The 18,722-nt window shown below is 33.5% G+C and overlaps 2 protein-coding genes across 2 annotated transcripts; one reads left to right on the top strand and one right to left on the bottom strand.

The window, feature by feature from the left end:
• Nucleotides 1-320: 320 nt before the first annotated feature.
• Nucleotides 321-3,694, bottom strand: LOC102807164 (riboflavin-binding protein-like). Its single transcript, XM_078005472.2, has 3 exons — nucleotides 3,552-3,694; nucleotides 1,101-1,302; nucleotides 321-714 (listed from the first exon to the last, which is right to left on the bottom strand). Exons 1-3 carry the CDS (start codon nucleotides 3,667-3,669, stop codon nucleotides 459-461), a joined length of 576 nt encoding a protein of 191 aa, XP_077861598.1. The 5' UTR covers nucleotides 3,670-3,694; the 3' UTR covers nucleotides 321-458.
• Nucleotides 3,695-3,951: 257 nt separating this feature from the next.
• LOC100370088 (dolichyl-P-Man:Man(5)GlcNAc(2)-PP-dolichyl mannosyltransferase) lies at nucleotides 3,952-15,953 on the top strand. The gene is given in 9 exon segments (NM_001184911.1): nucleotides 3,952-4,130; nucleotides 6,327-6,426; nucleotides 7,137-7,284; nucleotides 8,433-8,593; nucleotides 9,879-9,999; nucleotides 10,772-10,977; nucleotides 11,224-11,294; nucleotides 14,314-14,449; nucleotides 15,370-15,953. Coding segments are annotated over 9 exon segments (1,308 nt in total). The 5' UTR covers nucleotides 3,952-3,991; the 3' UTR covers nucleotides 15,596-15,953.
• The last annotated feature ends 2,769 nt before the right edge of the window (nucleotides 15,954-18,722 follow it).

Here is an 18,722-nt window from a genome sequence, read left to right as displayed (position 1 = left end):
GTTTTGATGATGACTACAAGCTTTGTGCACAAGTTTTGATGATGCCTATCTTTTTACACACATTTTTGTGAAGTTTGTTCAAACAGTTAGTACACTTGAACAAAATTTGCACAATGGTCTAATAAAAACATCGCAGTGCTCATTCAAACAAGAATTGACAAAATGCTGAATCTTTCCAAACCTTGTCAATGGCTTTAACATATGAGAACGAATGGGATAGGCAATTTCAAAAATACCTTTCAGTTAAAAATAGCCATAAGAATGGCATGGAAGTGACAGGGGAATTACAAAACCAGTCATTTCTAACTTTCTATGGATACAAGACATCAAGTTTGTTTATGTTAAGTACTGGTAATCAGTGCATATTATTGGAAGTGTTGCTTATAACATTTCTCTTTTTTAAAATTTTAAAATTGATTATGGACAAAATGATTTTCCTAAATTTTAAAAATTGACTATCATACAGTATTGAGTATGGATACAAAAACTGAAATTAAAAAAACAACTTTGTGGAGAGCACTCATTGTGGATGAACCAAAAGCACCAGGGTCAAAGTCAAAACATCCTTGTTTGCTGTGCACTACTTCAAACTGTTGTGATTCACAGAAGTGTCGACCATTCCGGTATTTTTCTCCAATGGTGTGTCCATTATATTTAGCGTTCATACAATTAGTATAAGTATCATCACAGAATTCCATACAGATACGAACATGGCTACAAACAAAAGAAATTCTCACAGTTAAAATTACTGAGGTGACGTGAAATACGAGGGATGAACATAGATTAAAAATGTCCATTAACTGGTCAATGTGCATGGCTGCTGCTTCAATCATTCAACAGCTACTTCCGAAAATTGAAATTAATACTTAAATGGCTGGTTTCTGGAAGAAAAACTAAACTTGCTGTGTATAGTACTTGTATCAGTGGTTCTTCCTGTACCCAATGTTTATAACAAGCAACCCCAAGACCACTCTCTAAGCTTCATGAGAAACACAATGGAGGATGTAATTGCAAACTCTGTGATTTTCAGTTATGCAAGTACACAGATCACCAAACTATGGTAGACCAGTGCAAGTATTATCTATAACAATTATACTTACTTGTCATACCACTCCCCTTGTGCAGGGCTACAAAAATAACACATCATGTAATTGAGTCGACTCTGACAGGCGGTAGAAGCACCATACAGTGAATACATGCCACCAAAGACAGACGTCACTTCAGTTCTTTTACAACACGCTGACTGGCTATACCAAGAACAGTTGGATAAACTAGCCTCTGGAGAAGCATATCTTGAATCCCCTGCAATAACAAAATCAAGGAAACTTTTGTGAACTTGTGTGGTGTGGGTATTGAAAGCATGTAACAAAGAAGTTAAAATTAATTAAAACTTCAGGGTTAGCCTTTTATATAACTCTTGTTCTAGCAGTATTGAATAATTTTAATATAAAAAAATCAAAATCACTTCAACATTTTTTATATCTGGGACTAAAATCAAAACCCTTTTAGGCAATATTTTATTTATGAATAATTTATTTGTTTCTGTTTTTAGTTTGCAGCATTTGCATTTCGAATATATTTCATTTTTAAATTCAAACTCTTCTAAATAGTGAAACATAATGTCTTAATTCTCAAAATATTTGCACTGCGACCAAACTCATTAAAATTCATTGCTAGTTAATATTCATATAGCTCATTAATATTCATGACTGACCGGCACTCATGTTGGGCTAGCGAGATCCCTGGAAATGGAAATGTATGCATCTGGGAAGTGCTAATGGTACTTACGAATATAAAATCCATGATAATGTTATTATGGCTATGCAGTCAGAAAGTGATCTTGTTACATTATCCAGAAATTTGAAATTCTCAGAGCAGTGTGCTAAAGTAATTTGTAAAGCTAACAAGGTCCTAGGCCTTAAAAGAACATTCACATCAAGATCGCCCGACATTATTATTCCTGCATACAAGTTATACGTCAGACCACATCTGGAATATAGTATCCAGGTCTGGAACCTTTACCTGGTGAGAGATATTATTAACCTGGAAAAAGTTCAACGCAGAGCTGAACTAAGAAATCTTGGCTACCATGAAAGACTTCATCTACTTAAGCTCACTTCACTTACTACACGTCGTTTACGTGGTGACTTAATCAAAATCTACAAGACCATGCAGGGTGCAGACAGACCTAAACAACAAAAGTTCTTCAATGTTGCCAGGGATTCAACAACATGGAATTACCATTTGAAATTACTAAATCCCCATTGTAATTGTGATGTGAGAAAGTATTAATGATATTTTATTAGACCCATAAAATCCTTAGGAAAGGATAAAAAGGGTATTACAGAAAGAAATTAAAAAACTACAATCGAAAAAGGAAAAAAAAAAACTTTTCAAAAAATATAAAACAAATCAAAAACAAATATGAATAAACAGTAAAGACAATTTGCAACCAATGGTGAATACAGAATATAGAATGAACACAAAATGTAGCCTAATACACTGATAGTTGTTGCTGTTTTGTTTCATAGCTGTTTTTTAAAAAGACATCTAAGGCTGGTGCTAGAGTATGGTTTGCCATAATCAAAATGAATTTATTCTGACTATTTTCTTTATCAAAATTTGGAACTTTATTTTGTGCAGTCAGGAATAATTTGTCCCTATGATGACTGTAAGCTGGACATTTCATTACAAAATGTTGCTCATCCTCAATTATATTTTGGCTGCTGATATCACATGTTCTTTTATCCAGTGGCACATTATTATGTCTGCCTTTCTCAATTTTAAGGTCATGGTTGCTTGTCCTGAATTTTGCAATTAACCTTCTAAGACCATGGTTCTGCATATTAATTAGGTAATTTTCAATTTTTACATCTTGTTTAAAAAGTGTGTATGTTCTTAGTTTGTTTTAAGCCAAGGTTTTGTTTTCTATTATCATTATGCATGTCTAAAATCCATTGGTTCTCAAATAATTTTTCTTATTTATTATTTCATTTGAGTTTACAATGGTGACAATATCAATATCTTGCATGAGGGTTTCTACACTTGTAAACCATTTACCTTTTACATTCTTATTTACTAAGTAGGCTTCTCTTATTAATAATGTGTTATCAGAGTTTGTTGCCTGGTTGAAATACTTAAGTCGTTGTTTCTTGCTAAAACAGTCAATGGGGTACCTTCCTAGCTCACCATAAACAGCCATTTTTGGAGTGAATTTGGAGACCAAGAATGAATCGAACGCGTCCCCTTACACACAGCACTATATGCAGGGCTAGGTACAAATTCACTACAAACACTCCTGTCACTGTGATGGCCTACTCCGAAGTAAGGAAATACTGCCCAGTCCCCAAGTCATATTAAATTCGCTATTATATTCCCCACTAGAGTAGCGAAAGTAGCATTACAGTTTATATAAAATGCCTATACCAAAATCATTAAATATTAAAACATTGGTAATGGTATTAATACTGAATTAAAGACTCGAACGACCAAGAATTTTCCCAAATTTGTACCCCACTCAAAGAAAATGTCATGTATTCCCGTGTACCTACCGTAGTACGAACACACTGGCAATGTATTAACCGTTATCGTCCGCTCTGCTTTCAGTAGAAATACGAAACATAAAACGAGAACGCAAGAAAGCAAAATATTGCTTTTAAGATCCGCCATCTTGGCTCTCTTGGGTTGTTATAATTTGGGCGAATCCAAACAAAATTAGGTGTGTCAGACTCAGTGTGAGGGACGGTAAACAAATTGTGCTATTTAATTTTGGAATAAATAGCGACAACATTTAGTGCTTTCTATTTCAACATTATTGCCAGCCATATAGTTAAATAACCGAACTAACTTTGGTTTTAAGCGATGAAAAATCAAAATGTTGCGTAAGGAATAACGCGTATCATTTAGCAATAGACTCTTCCATTCAGCTGGTAAACTTTGACCTCTGTTAACACGCTGAGCTAGTCTGCTGCTGATTTTCGCTGGATTCATCATGGCAGTGTCGTTTAAAGACCGCATATTTCGGGCTAAATCACGTCTTCTGTTTGATCCACAATATCTATGGATTGCTGCAGGAGTATTGTGGATTGCAGAGATCGTCGTTAATGTATTGGTAATTCACAATATCAAATGTAAGTGGTACCTTGAATCCTCTTCCGGGGTCGTCGAAGACAATATTTTAACTGTCCGCGTTCATTGTCACGTTGCTCACAATGTTAACACCCGTCTGCTCATTTAGCAAGGGGAACGCTTTAATAACTCTGGGAGGGGATGATAGAAAAACTGTGCAATTGTCTTTTTTTTCCCCTCAAGCCGATTTGTTACAGAATGTTTCCTGCATTATTAGCGTAAAAAAACATGTGCCCCAGAACCCCAACAGCAGAATCATTGGTTCAACCCTTAGTGCCCTTGATATCAATGGAACTGATATCATGTGATCTTTAATACAATGACTGGTTGTATGTTTCAGGGTTATTTACAGGTCACCATACTATAATAAGCCAATTTTATAAAACAAAAAGTTCAGCCATTATTTTAATAAGGTTTTTTGAGGTAGTGCGAGGTTGAGGGTTGTAGTACAGCAGTGTGTGTTGAGATAGTGCGTGATTGAGGGTAGCAGTACAGTGATGTGTGTTGGGGTGTCAGTGTTGTACTTACAGTCTAGGGAGGTTGTGGTACTGGTGGTGTTCTGTTAGACATCCAACACACTGTCTTTCTGTCCAAATGTTTAGGGTTAAATATGGATTTTTCTCAGTAATATAATTTTCTAGCATACTTTGCATATAGCTGACTTTGTAGAAACCAAATTATACACTAACTTTGTTATAATGAATTCTTGGGAAAGATACCATTAGTTTGTTATAATGAAGTGTTCACTATAATGAAGCACATAATACATTGGGTTTGTTATAATGAAGTGTTCACTATAATGAAGCACATAATATAAATTGGGTTTGTTATAATGAAGTGTTCACTATAATGAAGCACATAATATAAATTGGGTTTGTTATAATGAAGTGTTCACTATAATGAAGCACATAATACATTGGGTTTGTTATAATGAAGTGTTCACTATAATGAAGCACATAATACATTGGGTTTGTTATAATGAAGTGTTCACTATAATGAAGAACATAATACATTGGGTTTGTTATAGTGAAGTGTTCACTATAATGAAGAACATAATACATTGGGTTTGTTATAGTGAAGTGTTCACTATAATGAAGCACATAATACATTGGGTTTGTAATAGTGAAGTGTTCACTATAATGAAGCACATAATACATTGGATTTGTTATAGTGAAGTGTTCACTATAATGAAGCACATAATACATTGGGTTTGTTATAGTGAAGTGTTCACTATAATGAAGCACATAATACATTGGGTTTGTTATAGTGAATGTTCACTATAATGAAGCACATAATACATTGGGCTTGTTATAGTGAAGTGTTCACTATAATGAAGCACATATTACATTGGGTTTGTTATAGTGAAGTGTTCACTATAATGAAGCACATAATACATTGGGTTTGTTATAGTGAAGTGTTCACTATAATGAAGCACATAATACATTGGGTTTGTTATAGTGAAGTGTTCACTATAATGAAGCACATAATACATTAGGTTTGTTATAGTGAAGTGTTCACTATAATGAAGCACATAATACATTAGGTTTGTTGTGCAATATGTTCATTATAGTAGAAACTTTATTATAAAGTTGTACGTAATAACAAGGTTACAGTGTGAGGGTAGATTAAATTGACACAAATTTGCACAACTACGCAATTGAGATATAGTTTCGTTTTTTGGGATAAATTATTGAATTTATTTATTTGTGTATGTATTCATTCATAGGTTGACTCACAAACTATGTAGTCATTGACATCAGTACTAGTGATTATCATTCTCTTTATTTGTAATACTGACTTTCTCTTTTACTATTACATTCATTTTATACATATTGCTGAAAATTTTGTTTCTAAGGATGCAATAAAGATATTATTACTACTAAAGTTTTGTATTATTATCCTTACATCTGGTTGGAATGATAATGACTTTGTAATGCTTATTATGAAATATGTTCGTTTCATCAAATAAGTGTATTACTATCAAATAATTATAATTATAATTAATAATTAAATTTACAAATATCAAATATTTTAGAAAAGAGATGCATTTTAGAGATCTAGATTATTTTTGTCTTACTATTTTGTATTTGGCTTTCTTTTGAATAAAAGAGTTAATAATTCTAGATTAAATTCTTCAGAATTATTAATAAAATAGGGAATGGTTGTAAATTTTTGTGAAAATCTGTTTTTAAAATTAGATACCGAGATAGATTGGGAAGCATACATGGATGAAGTTGAAGGCGTTGTCAATGGTACCTATGATTATATGAAACTAAAAGGAGGAACAGGACCACTTGTGTAAGTACCGGTATATGTCAAAATGAATCCACAGTACTGGTAGCATAAATTTAAATTTCTATTGAATTCTATTGTAACTTGCACTATTTTGCATGTTTCTTCATATAACCAGTGCTGATATTGCAGTTGCTGAGATTATATCTTGTTTACACTGCAATGTTTCATAGCAACATATTAAAAAAAACATTCTTTGAGTAATTCCCTGTTTTATTCCAGATTTAAGCACATTTACATTTGTTTGAAACTTATACATAAAGATTTACATTTAAATATCAATATTGCTTCTTGTAATACCAGTGTTATCCCCAAATTCAAAAATACATAAACATTTAGTGTTACACTCGGCACAACAATCCCATTTCCTTCAACTTTATAACTATTTGTAAATTTAAATGCCAGTTGAATCCAACCAGCCAACAAGTGCATGCATGTAAATGTTTTTATGTTATTCTATCAGCCAATAGAACCTCTCGTTTTAGTTTGAATTTATAAATATTGATAACGATAAAAAGGAATGCGTATGTTGTGCCAAAAGTGCACAACTTTTCAATGCTGAACCTGAAATATATATTGTTGAAAAAGTTGATAATCAAAGCATCATCTTTTTTTTAATTTCCTATCAGGCAGACTAATCTAACCTGTATTTATCGAAACCTATCTAGACCTAGGCCTAGATTTTATGTTTATTTGTCTTATGTTCTAATTTGTAGATATCCGGCAGGTTTTGTTTATTTTTACCTTGGATTGTACTACATCACTGGATATGGTGCGAATATACGACTAGCACAGTACATCTTTTCAGGCTTTTATCTAATTAATTTATTGTTGGTGTTTAGGATATATCAAAGAACAGCCAAAGTGAGTATGTAACTAAGTGCTCTGTACGCATGATTTTGTGAATCAGTAAAATATTTGGAATGAAATTTTGTAGCAGTGAAAATTTCACTGAGTGTATTCAGTGTTTTATTCCACACTTCGTAAGCATTGTGAGGATTTATATTTTGTACATTTCATGAGAAGTTTTATCCAATAAAATCGTGAAATTGAATTTTGAAGACATTCCTAAAATAAAGAAATTTATGTTTGATTTGGTGATTAGACACCATAAACTTCAGTGCAGGCTAGCTTCAGTGCATCAACTTTCTAGAATTTGTTGCCATAGCAACTCATTTTATCATTGTATCTCCATGTCATGTTTGCTATGGGTCCCATGCAACGTAAATGTGCATTGCGCAATGACTGGTCCTTTGAATCACCAAAATACTAATATTTCAATGGTTAACTGTATTGAACCACCTTTAAATTACCAATTAATCAACTTAATTATCTTCTCAGAACTCCTTCAGCAATTGAAAAAAAAGAAACGCATTGTTTTAAAAATTGTTTTTAAAGTTAAAGAAATGTGTATTATTCTAAAGTGTTATTGTTTTTATATACTTGCAATTACCAACCTATATTTGGGTAGGTCCTATCCCAAATGTCATGGCAAACGAGACCAATAACAAGTAATGGTACCACTATTCTGATTGGTCCATCAAGTTTTCATGCTTTGTTCTATTTTCTTTGGTTCCAATCATATTCATGCTTTGTTCCAATCATATTCATTTTATATATAAAGCAGAAGGTTAGCATTGTTTTGTTATCACTTAGCAAAAATAGATAACAGTTCTAGATACATCTCAAATATGAAGTCCGAAGTTGGAATGTTTTCAAATTTAATCACTGAGTAAATTGCCCCGAATTCTGCCTCAGTGGAACAAGATGGTGATAACCGTATGTATGCCCCACAGAGCAAGTACTAAATAATAGTCCTTTGTTTTGTTTGAGTCCCATTCTATGCACACCGCTGGGCAAGGTTGTAATAGTTGTGCTATGTTTTACTTCATTGCCCATCCTATGTATGCCACTGGGCAAGGTTGTAATAGTTGTGCTATGTTTTGTTTCATTGCCCATCCAACATACATCGCTGGGCAAAGTTGTAATAGTTGTGCTTTGTTTTGTTCCAGTGCCCACCCTACGTATTAATATTCATGTGTTGCACGTCGTACAGAATTCATTCTATATTTATCTTGCGTCTTTTCAACGACCCTATCGCTATGATATTCCTGTATCTGGCAGTTAATTTGTTCATAGATAAGAAATGGTCATGGGGATGTTTTTGGTTCAGGTAATGTATATGTTATTATTATCAGAGGTACAGTACCATGGGTTTGCAACGCACATAGTACTGTATGGTGACATCATGCCAAGATCCCATTCAAGTTTCATCTCGTAGATAGCTAGGCTGATGCTACGACCTTCTGACATGACATAGGCGGTTTGTAATAAAACAATAAAGCATGTATTACCACATTCATAGTGAAAAAATGGAATACGTCGAAAATGTACAGAAAATATAGTTATCGTAATTCGCCATATCGAGAACAGCTATTTTGATCCACCTGGACATTCCAGTATCCAAGTTACCTCGGGCATGCGCATTCGCATTTTTCTGAGTCGGAACGCTTATGCGAGAGCGAGATTGAAACGGGATCTTGGTATCGTGTCACCAGAGTTGCAAACCCCAAGTAATGTACCTCTGATTATATTTATTACACCAACATGTATCATTGAATATCAGTGACATGAAGCCATGTAGTATTTTCATATTACACCTTCGAAGAGACAAATCTCATCCATGCACGCTATTTGACATTATGTCATCACCAACTAGTCGACTTGTTCAGTGACTAGACAAATTATTTTTGCATTTGATGATTTCGCCATTTCTAATAGTTTCCCACTTCACCATAGCAACGCACAGAATTTGTCCCCAAATGAGATGTCACAAATGCTTGCTGTTTTACTGTTGATGAGATATGTGAAGTCCCTTGGTAGAACTACATGTACCGATAGCCTATAATTTAATAAAAGTTTTACCAATGTGTCTCTATAGCCATAAATTGATTGGCTCAATAATTAGAATAAAATTATTTGATTAATCGCAGATGATAAACTATCCTCAAACACAATCACTTCATGCAGCAAAGTACATTCAAGAAATGGCCTACACGTATGCAAATGAGTATGATATGCTAAGAAGCTTAGGACGCATGTACACAAATTAAATATTAGTTACTGCTGACAAAATTGTTCGAAATGCATACATAGGATGAATAGAAAAACAACATGATATATGATTTATTAAACACAAGTTTGCAAATTAATAAATCACTATATTTCCACTATATATGACACACAATGACATTTAGGACGTGTGTCCTCATGTGGGAATAAACTAATTAATTGAAGGCTATTTTTTCTGGATTTGCTGTTGGTACATAAATGTCATCTTTTGTCATCTTTCACTGAATAAATCCACATTTTTGTTCCATACTTTTTTCCTAAAAAGATTCTGACTTCCATTATTGAGAATATATCTGACTTTCATTTGTTTTGACTTTATTTTTCAGTATTGCTGTGTCCATTAAAATGAATGTTCTGTTGTTTGCACCGGGATTGTTGATATTGCTGCTCACAGAATTTGGCTTTTTGGCAACCATACCTAGGTTATTTATATGTGCTGTTGTACAAGTGAGTTAACTTCCAGGCCTCTATACTCATTTACATATTTAAGCATACAATGTATAACTATTGTGATGTTGTATTGTTCGTGTATCGAACATTGAGTTACAAAAATGATCACGACCATATTTCATAAACCATGCCCACTTTTGCAAAACCACGCCCAAATTGCAACTGCCTTCAACTAACCATTAACAGAACTTCCAGTTACAGGCAACATATTTCATAAACCATGCCCACTTTTGCAAAACCACGCCCAAATTGCAACTGCCTTCAACTAACCATTAACAGAACTTCCAGTTACAGGCAAAATATATTTTTATTATGCTTAAGTAACTCAAACCTACGGGCAACATAGATTTTTGGTTTTGTTTACTGTTCAAATTTAGTAACGCAAATTTTTATTATCAGTTATCCGAACTTCAAATCACAGGGAAATATACAAGGTTAAGCGAAACAGAAATTCTAACTGGAAGTTCGGTCAACTCTTAATTAAAGTTTGAGTTACTAAAAGTGGACGTTTAACAAAAATAAAAATATATGCTGCCCGTGACTGTAAATTGAACATCGAGTTACAATTTGGGCATGGTTGCAAAAAGTTGGGCATGGTTTCTGAAATATGGGCGTGGTCATTTTTGTAACTCGATCGTAAATCGAACAATACAGCATCTTATAACTATTTGCCATTCATGTTTAGTAGGAGCATCTCGCTTTCCTGTAAATAGAATAACATATAGTTATCTTATTAGTCATATAATTTCTACTCTGTTTCACTTCACAGGTAATCTTAGCGGTACCATTCCTACTTGAAAATCCTAAGGGTTATCTGATGCGATCCTTTGATCTGGGTCGGCAGTTTTTTTTCAAGTGGACAGTAAACTGGAGGTTTCTCGGCGAAGAATTATTTTTGAATCGTTATTTTCAATTTACTTTATTGGGACTTCATATCGTGTTGCTCGTGCTTTTCACTTTGTATCGATGGAACAGGTACGGTTTTATTTTATTTTTTTAGTCGCATGTATGAAAAAATGTCTTAAGCAAATACCATTTACAGTGAAACCTAAACTGAACACCTTAAATGGACTGACCGATAGTAAAACCAGTCTAAATTGAACATCCCAAAATGACTGACACTGTGCAACCTGTCTGAATCAGTTTTTACTTCATCTTATTACAATATTGAAAAACATAAATTTGATTTGTAAATTAAAATCTTTTTTCTTTCAATAACAGAAAAACTGGAAGTTTGAAAAAATTGCTACAGAAACCAGGAAAAAAAGAAAACCGAAGATTAACCGTGAATGATATCCTTCATAAGATGTGGTTGTCCTTAGATTTCTTTTGATCTACTTTCGCTCCCTAATAAACTTCACAACTCAGGGAGCAGGTTTAATTTATCAGTGAAAGTAAATTGTCACACAAAGTTATTTTCACAAAAAAAAAATCAAAAGTAGCAATTTTGCACAATATATTATTACATTTCCTGCTGTAAGATTCACTGAAATATAAGAATCAATGGAAAAAGCGAGTCAACAGACAATGTGTTATATAGTACAAAAGTACACAGGGTTATTTGACTGATTTGATCTCTTTCTGCCTCTCTCTCTGTCTGTCTGTCTGTCTGTCTGTCTATCCATCCCGAATCATATTTCAAAACCCTGTGGACCAAATCTGTTCATTCTTTGCATGTGCCTAGTACTTTGCCTGGGACAAATATTGTTTCATTTCTGACCATATATTTCGATTTTGGAAGATTCATTTAATACGTCTAATTTCTGTTGATACCAAACCAGCCAATTATTCACTCTCAATTACTAGCTATGACTTTGGTCCATATTACACTATTTTTTGGAATAAATAACATTCCCCCGTATTCCAACAGGGACTATGTCATTAACTATGACTTATTATAGAAGTATTAATGCATATCAGCATTTATTTAATTTATAATCTCACAGTCAGATAATCATGAGTGTGAAGAACACACAGTGTAGTTTGTATCCATCATGAATTTTTTATTCGTTACATTTCTATCTAGATTCTCAAGAGGCTGTAATAGTCGCACTGCATTTTACATAAATTGTGTCTAGATTGTCATGTTTTATAGCCAAATAAATTAAGAAGAAGATCAATTAAAATCCAAGGACTGAAATTTGGGTATGCAGTCTTGAAAGATAAAATGCATAATTAGAGGTAAATACTGTGGCTGTTGCATGTTCAGGAGTATGCTGCATTTAAATGTCTTATGTACTCACCAAGAATCTTCCTTAGGGGGAAAAAATGGAAAGAACAACTTTTTTTTCAATGTTGCTCTTTTGCACTGTGTCACCCAAATTGATTGGTTTATCTGTAATACAACTTTTTGACACAATAGTGCATGAAAAATGTGCTCAGAAGTAAAATTTAAGCCCCATTTTCAATGTTGGGTTTCCAAGTTTTAGCTAAGTTGAAACTGCAGACACTTTTAGTTCTGTTTCCCAGTGTACATTACCCTCAAAATACATCTGACCATTTATGATCAGGCAGCTCTTTTTGTCAACCAATTAGAATGCACCTTACTAGAAAGTAGCTTGTAATACAAATTTTAATTGGTTGCTAATCTGAATACATGAAAATAGTTAGAGATATTGTCATTGACGATAGCCACAAACTGGTGATTGAATAATATTAAAAACGACTATAGCTCCTATCTGGATTTTAATCATATTTGGGTTGAGGTAACAAAAACAAATATACTGGTATTTATTCAAATGTTCAGGCATTAAAAGGGCGGTGGTCGCCGCGCTGCGCATGTGCGACATTTGTGTTGATAAACATTAATTTCCCCATAATCCAATGCGCTCTTCTAATGGAAATCACTCGTATGAGGTTCGACCTGGGTGCGACTTGCACTATTTACCACCGGTGACTCCTTCGATACCTTACAATCACGTAAAAATACCCCATCAAAGCTTGGTAACGTCTCAGTTTGTACTCGTTGATCTGCGCCAAAGTCAAAGTCGCCATCTTTGTTTATATGAAAACATATATCTGGCGCGTGCGAAGCATGACGACTACTCTTTAAATATCATAGTGACCAAAAAAATGTGATGATTATCATACAACATTTCCTTTATTCTTTAAATATTTTTATTAGCTTCGCTGTAGACAAAATCGACACAGCGGAGCTGTTCATATTACTGATTGTCCATCGTCGTCGTCCGTCGGTGTCCGTTGTCGTCAACTTTACAATTTCAACTTCTTCTTCAAAATCGCAAGTCAGAATTTTTTCAAATTTGATATGCAAGTACCTTGGATGGTTTTTTCTCAGATTTGTTCATTTCATGTCAAAATCTGAAATTCTCTAATTTTGATGAATATTTTTGTTATTTTGATATTTTCAACTTATTGTTAAAAACGGCAAGTCCGATTGCTTTGATATTACATTTGTAGGTACTACATGTGGACCTTTCTCAGATTTGTTCATTTCGTGATGATATCTTTAATTCTCTAATTTTGGTGAATATTTCTGTCATTTTTGGTAAAAAGTGATATTTTCGACTTCTTGTTAAAAACTGCAAGTGCAATTGCTTTGATATTACATATATAGGTACTACATGTAGACCTCTCTCAGATTTGTTCATTTTGTAATGATATCTTTAATTCTCTAATTTTGGTGAATATTTCTGTCATTTTTGGTAAAAAGTGATATTTTCGACTTCTTGTTAAATCCACAAGTCCAATTGCTTTGATATTACATATATAGGTACTACATGTGGATCTCTCTCAGATTTGTTCATTCCATGATGATATCTTCAATTCTCTAATTTTGATGATTATTTTTGTCTTGGTGAAAAGTGATATTTTTGAATTCTTGTTGAAAACAGCCCATTGCTTTGATCAGGGTTTGCACTAATGTCTTAGCAAGACGACTCCAATTTTAAGAAATTGAAATTTGACCCTGGATAACTTTATTAGAGATTGGACCCCATCTTGCCTGAAAAACTGGGTCCCTCTTCAATAATTGGAGTCCGGGAAGCAAAATATGGAGTTAACGCAATCCCTGTTTGATACTATACATATTGTTCATTTTCTAATGATATCTTCTGTTCTTCAATTGAAATGTGCATTGCTAACAGCGGAGCTATCTCGGCCGACTGGCTGCTTGTTAAAATTAGACCAAATGAAAATAATATAACTAACAGGTTTTGATCAAAATCGTTATTATCAAATAAAAAAAATTAATATTGGTATATTTTGTGACACTAAAGTTGACTTTGACATTTGATCTTTTGAGTTTGTTTCTATGCAGACATGTGTTTTATTTTCCTTAACCTGTCTTACATATTGTATTTGTTCTATTTTCTTCCAATTTCATTGGTATGTGTATGAGTCGATCTTTACATTACCAGTTCTATATTTGGTACTTCCATACTTTACATTATCTTCTTTGGAGCACAGGACTTCCATCTGTCTTAAGGTAGGTCTTCTAATTGCCTTGATGCCTAATGGAAATGCCTACTAGAGATGCCTACTGGAAATGCCTACTAGAGATTATCCACTATCTAATCTTAAGTGTAAATCTGATCGCATCCACAAATATAGTGTGTCTGTGTTCAGTACTGCCTATTGCACTTCTTAAATAATTGTGTTAAATAATGATACATCCAGTGAACATCTGTTCAGTATTGTTTGGTCTTGACTTTTGAAAATGGCTGGAGAGTGAACAAATATACTGCAAAATACTTTATTTTTGCTGGAATTAATTTTCGCTGAAAAGGCTTTTCTGGTGTTTTGTATAGAATTTATTTTTCCTGATATTTGATGAGTTGAATGTGAAATATAGGAAAAAAAATATATTCACTGGATTTTATTTTCACTAAATCAGCCCTTCAGCAAAAATAGCGAAAATAAATTCCAAGCGAAATTCAATCTTTGGTTTTTATGTTTCTATACTTAGTGTACATGTGTTCAGTTTTTATGTATTTATGTTCCTGTATTCATCGTTTGGTTTTCATGTTCCTATATTTAGTGTACATATGTTCAGTTTTTTCATGTGTTCATGTTCCTGTATTCAATGTTCAGTTTCCATGTTCCCATGTTTAGTATACATGTGTTCATGTTCCTGTATTCATTGTTCAGTTTTCATGTTCCTATGTTTAGTATACATGTGTTCAGTTTTTTCATGTATTCATGTTCCTGTATTCAATGTCTATGCATTCATGTTCCTGTTATCAGTGTACATGTGTTCATTTATTCATGTTTTTGTGTTCAGTGTTCATGTATTTATGTATTCATGTTACTGTGTTTGAATACCTGAATACTGTTCAAAAAAGTCCAATAAAACTTGTCAAATGTTTTGCGTCATTAATTATAGTGTATCATTGTTATTTTTCACAGAATATTGCTACTTGGTATCATAGAGCTGTGCTGGAACACCTATCCATCCACTGACTACAGCTCCATTGCCCTACATGTATGTCATGTGATCATACTACCTGGTCTGTGGCTCAGTAAGGTAGAAGGTAAAAAAGTCTATAAGGAAGTCGGCAGAGCTCAGAAGGAAGAAAAGAAAGAAGAAGTTGTTGCAAAGAAAAATGCAAGAAAAAGGAAAAGAAAGGCGTGAATATTTTCAAAAAGAGATTAGGTCATACAAAATAATAAATGAATTTTTTATAAAAATATTAATAATGTCATTAAAAGTAGTGTTCCTAAAATGTAGTTATGAGAGGTCATACATTTTAGTAAAATTTAGTGACATTTATATATATCTAAAAGAACAGGAAACACAGAATTATTTCAATCAACTGAATATTGACTGAATATTGTTAATCATTTGATTTTTTATTCACTTCTATTATCCATTTTTCATATCTGATAAAAGTTGTATTTTTGTCCTTTTGCTGAGATGTATTATGTGAAGTACAAAATATGAAATGAATGTATTCATGTTCTAAATGTGCTCATTAAAAGTGAAAAAAATACATAATGGTAAATTTTGTATTATTAGAATTATGATTTGATTTGATGTGGTTATGTTTAGCTCTTGTGTGCATAGCTACTGTTTGAAAATCTAACACGCGTTTGCAATTGTGAATATTAATTAACTAACTAGTCCCTAATCAGATGAAGTCCAAAAACATGGATTTCCGAGTCCTATTGATGGTCAAGTAAGCACAAAACCATCTCACAATGTTGGTTTTCCTACCATCTAACCAGGACCGGCAAACCGCACTACTTCGCGACATACATTAAGAGGATTCACAACATGGCACACTACCTCATCGATATGGATCTTGCTTGACAACATAGAAGAGCAGACCCCATATAAGTGAACAAATTGTGTGGCACAAACTTATGCAGTTCATAAAAAAAACTACTGTCGAGAGGAAATTGATAATTTGGAGGATCTAATTGAAAATATGGAGCGTTCTTGGCAGTCAAGTGAATGGGGAATGTTGTTTTTGTTGCAAGGAAAAACATTACGTGAATAAAATAATTGGCAAATTGGTAATTAATAATAATAAAAATACAAAAAAAATCGTATTCTTAGAAAGTATTATCAAATAATGTATAATAGAAGGAAAAACTGATAATATGAGGCGGAAATGCTTTGAGTCGTTTTCCCCGTTCTACTGTACGATGACCAGGCCCTCTACGGCGCTATTGGCAATGGCAACGTGCAATATAATACTCAAGCATATGCCTAATGACAAATGTCCAGTCACTGACGGGTTCACTGTTAGGTTTTATAAGTATTTTTGGGCAGATATTGGACAGTCATACATATACGGTTCCTTGTCAATAACACAGGACCAAGCTGTTATAACTTGTATTCTCAAAGCCGAATAGATATTTATTAAAAAATAATAAGGATGGTCTTACCAAATATAATTCACAGTAATCAAAAAAGTTTTTGTTTAAAGGCCAGAATATGGGTGAAAATACACATTTAGGTTACGATGTCTTGTTTAGTTCGCCTCGATTTTACCAAGGCATTCGATACTCATAGAAATTTATTGATCAAATTGAAAAAGTGATTAATCAGAGAACTGTGGGGAAAATTGGTTCAGGTATTTTACCCTAGCGTTACAAGTTGTGTAATTAATAATGTTCATATTTCTAATTTTTGTCAGTTACATCTTTTTATTCGTATGTGTTGAAGCCTTAATTCATACAACTTGAATACATTCTTATATTGTAGGATATCACCACTAGATAGCTAGAATCTCTTTAGCTTTTATATGGGAATGACACCTCCGCCTTGCTTGATGGCTCAGAGTCGTTGCTTGTCTATATTGTAGCATATTAGATAAATGTGCAAAATCGTCAGATTTCCATTTGAATTATGAAAAAAACAAGGGAAATTTGGGTGGGAAATTTACAGTTAAACTGGTCGGAAGAACTTTTCTTTCTCCCATGTGAGAACAGAAATTTTGCTGATTCCCTTGATGAAGATTAGCAATGCACTTTTAAAAAGTTACAACATTCAACAAAATGCCTATCTAAAGTACTCTAGAGGGCGCAATGCAAAAGCAATACACAAAGTGATGAACCAGATCGGGAGACTCAATTGAAAGGTATTAAGTTATTGGATGAAGTAGTTTTGGCTAATTTGAAAACACCATCATGTTTGCAGAAATGGGATAAAATATTTGGTGCGTGTTTACATTTTGATTACTAGTTGATTGTTTGATTGCTCGACTTAGGAATTGTCAATATCATTTACTTAAGGGATGACGTCAAAAGATCGATGTCGGATAAAACACGTATTTCCTTTAGTTTGGGGCTGGGGGGTTTTGACCTCAAAAAGTTTCCATCCTACAAAAACGATTTTATTTTTTAATGAAGTCAAAAAAATCTTGGAATATTTGTAGTTCGTTTTTTTTTTGCTATCCAATCATGGACAGAAATAACCGAAAAGGGGAAAAAAAACAGAAAAATGGTTTGGTTCGAGTGTAAATCTGTGCGTCAAATGAGGTGCATTTGTAAAATGTTTTTACATCCACCCGACAACCAACTGCTATGCAATACTACTGCCCGATTATCAATTTGTATTCAATGGTGAATGTAGTTTGACGCCATGACCAATATTTATCAATTAAGTTTCAGTTGGGGGGTAGGGGGGTTTGCAAAAAAAACTAAAGGAATTAAGTTTTTTATCCGACATCGATCTTTTGACGTCGTCCCTAATAGAATTACAACTACCAATAAATGGATGAAACTGGACAGAATAGTTGACATTAACAAATGAACTTTTTGTACGGCATGTGTCGAAAGTTAATTTTTTCCCAGAGCGATGTGGAAAGCGCCCACTACGACATAGTTACAGTACGGTAAATCTCAACACAAATCATGCTGGGTGTACATTTCGATTCACACAACTGTCTAGGGACAGACTTTATTCACCAGCTTTAAAACTACTTAATTCTGTTGACCATAAGATGTATTTTCTCTCAGACCAGTTTTTAAAAATTGTGTAATTACCTTGATTGTCAAAAATGGGACCGATTTTACAATGTAAAGGTATATGACGTGTTAACAATCCAATTTACAATGTATCGTCACATTTTATCAGTACATCTTCCCAAACCTGAGATTGCATATTCTCAAAAGTCACTTTATAATTTTTGTTCTTTTTTTTTGTCATCCATTTCATGACAAATATGTCACTGTGTTTCTAGCATATTTTAAAGAAGTATCCTCGTGGCGGAGCTACGTCACAGACGTTCTACGTTGCAAAGACGCGCATC

This window comes from Saccoglossus kowalevskii, chromosome 15 (genome assembly GCF_978046115.1).
Source record: "Saccoglossus kowalevskii chromosome 15, keSacKowa6.1, whole genome shotgun sequence".
In the NCBI taxonomy this organism is placed as follows: Eukaryota; Metazoa; Hemichordata; class Enteropneusta; family Harrimaniidae; genus Saccoglossus; species Saccoglossus kowalevskii.
This window is presented reverse-complemented; position numbering and strand designations above follow the sequence as displayed.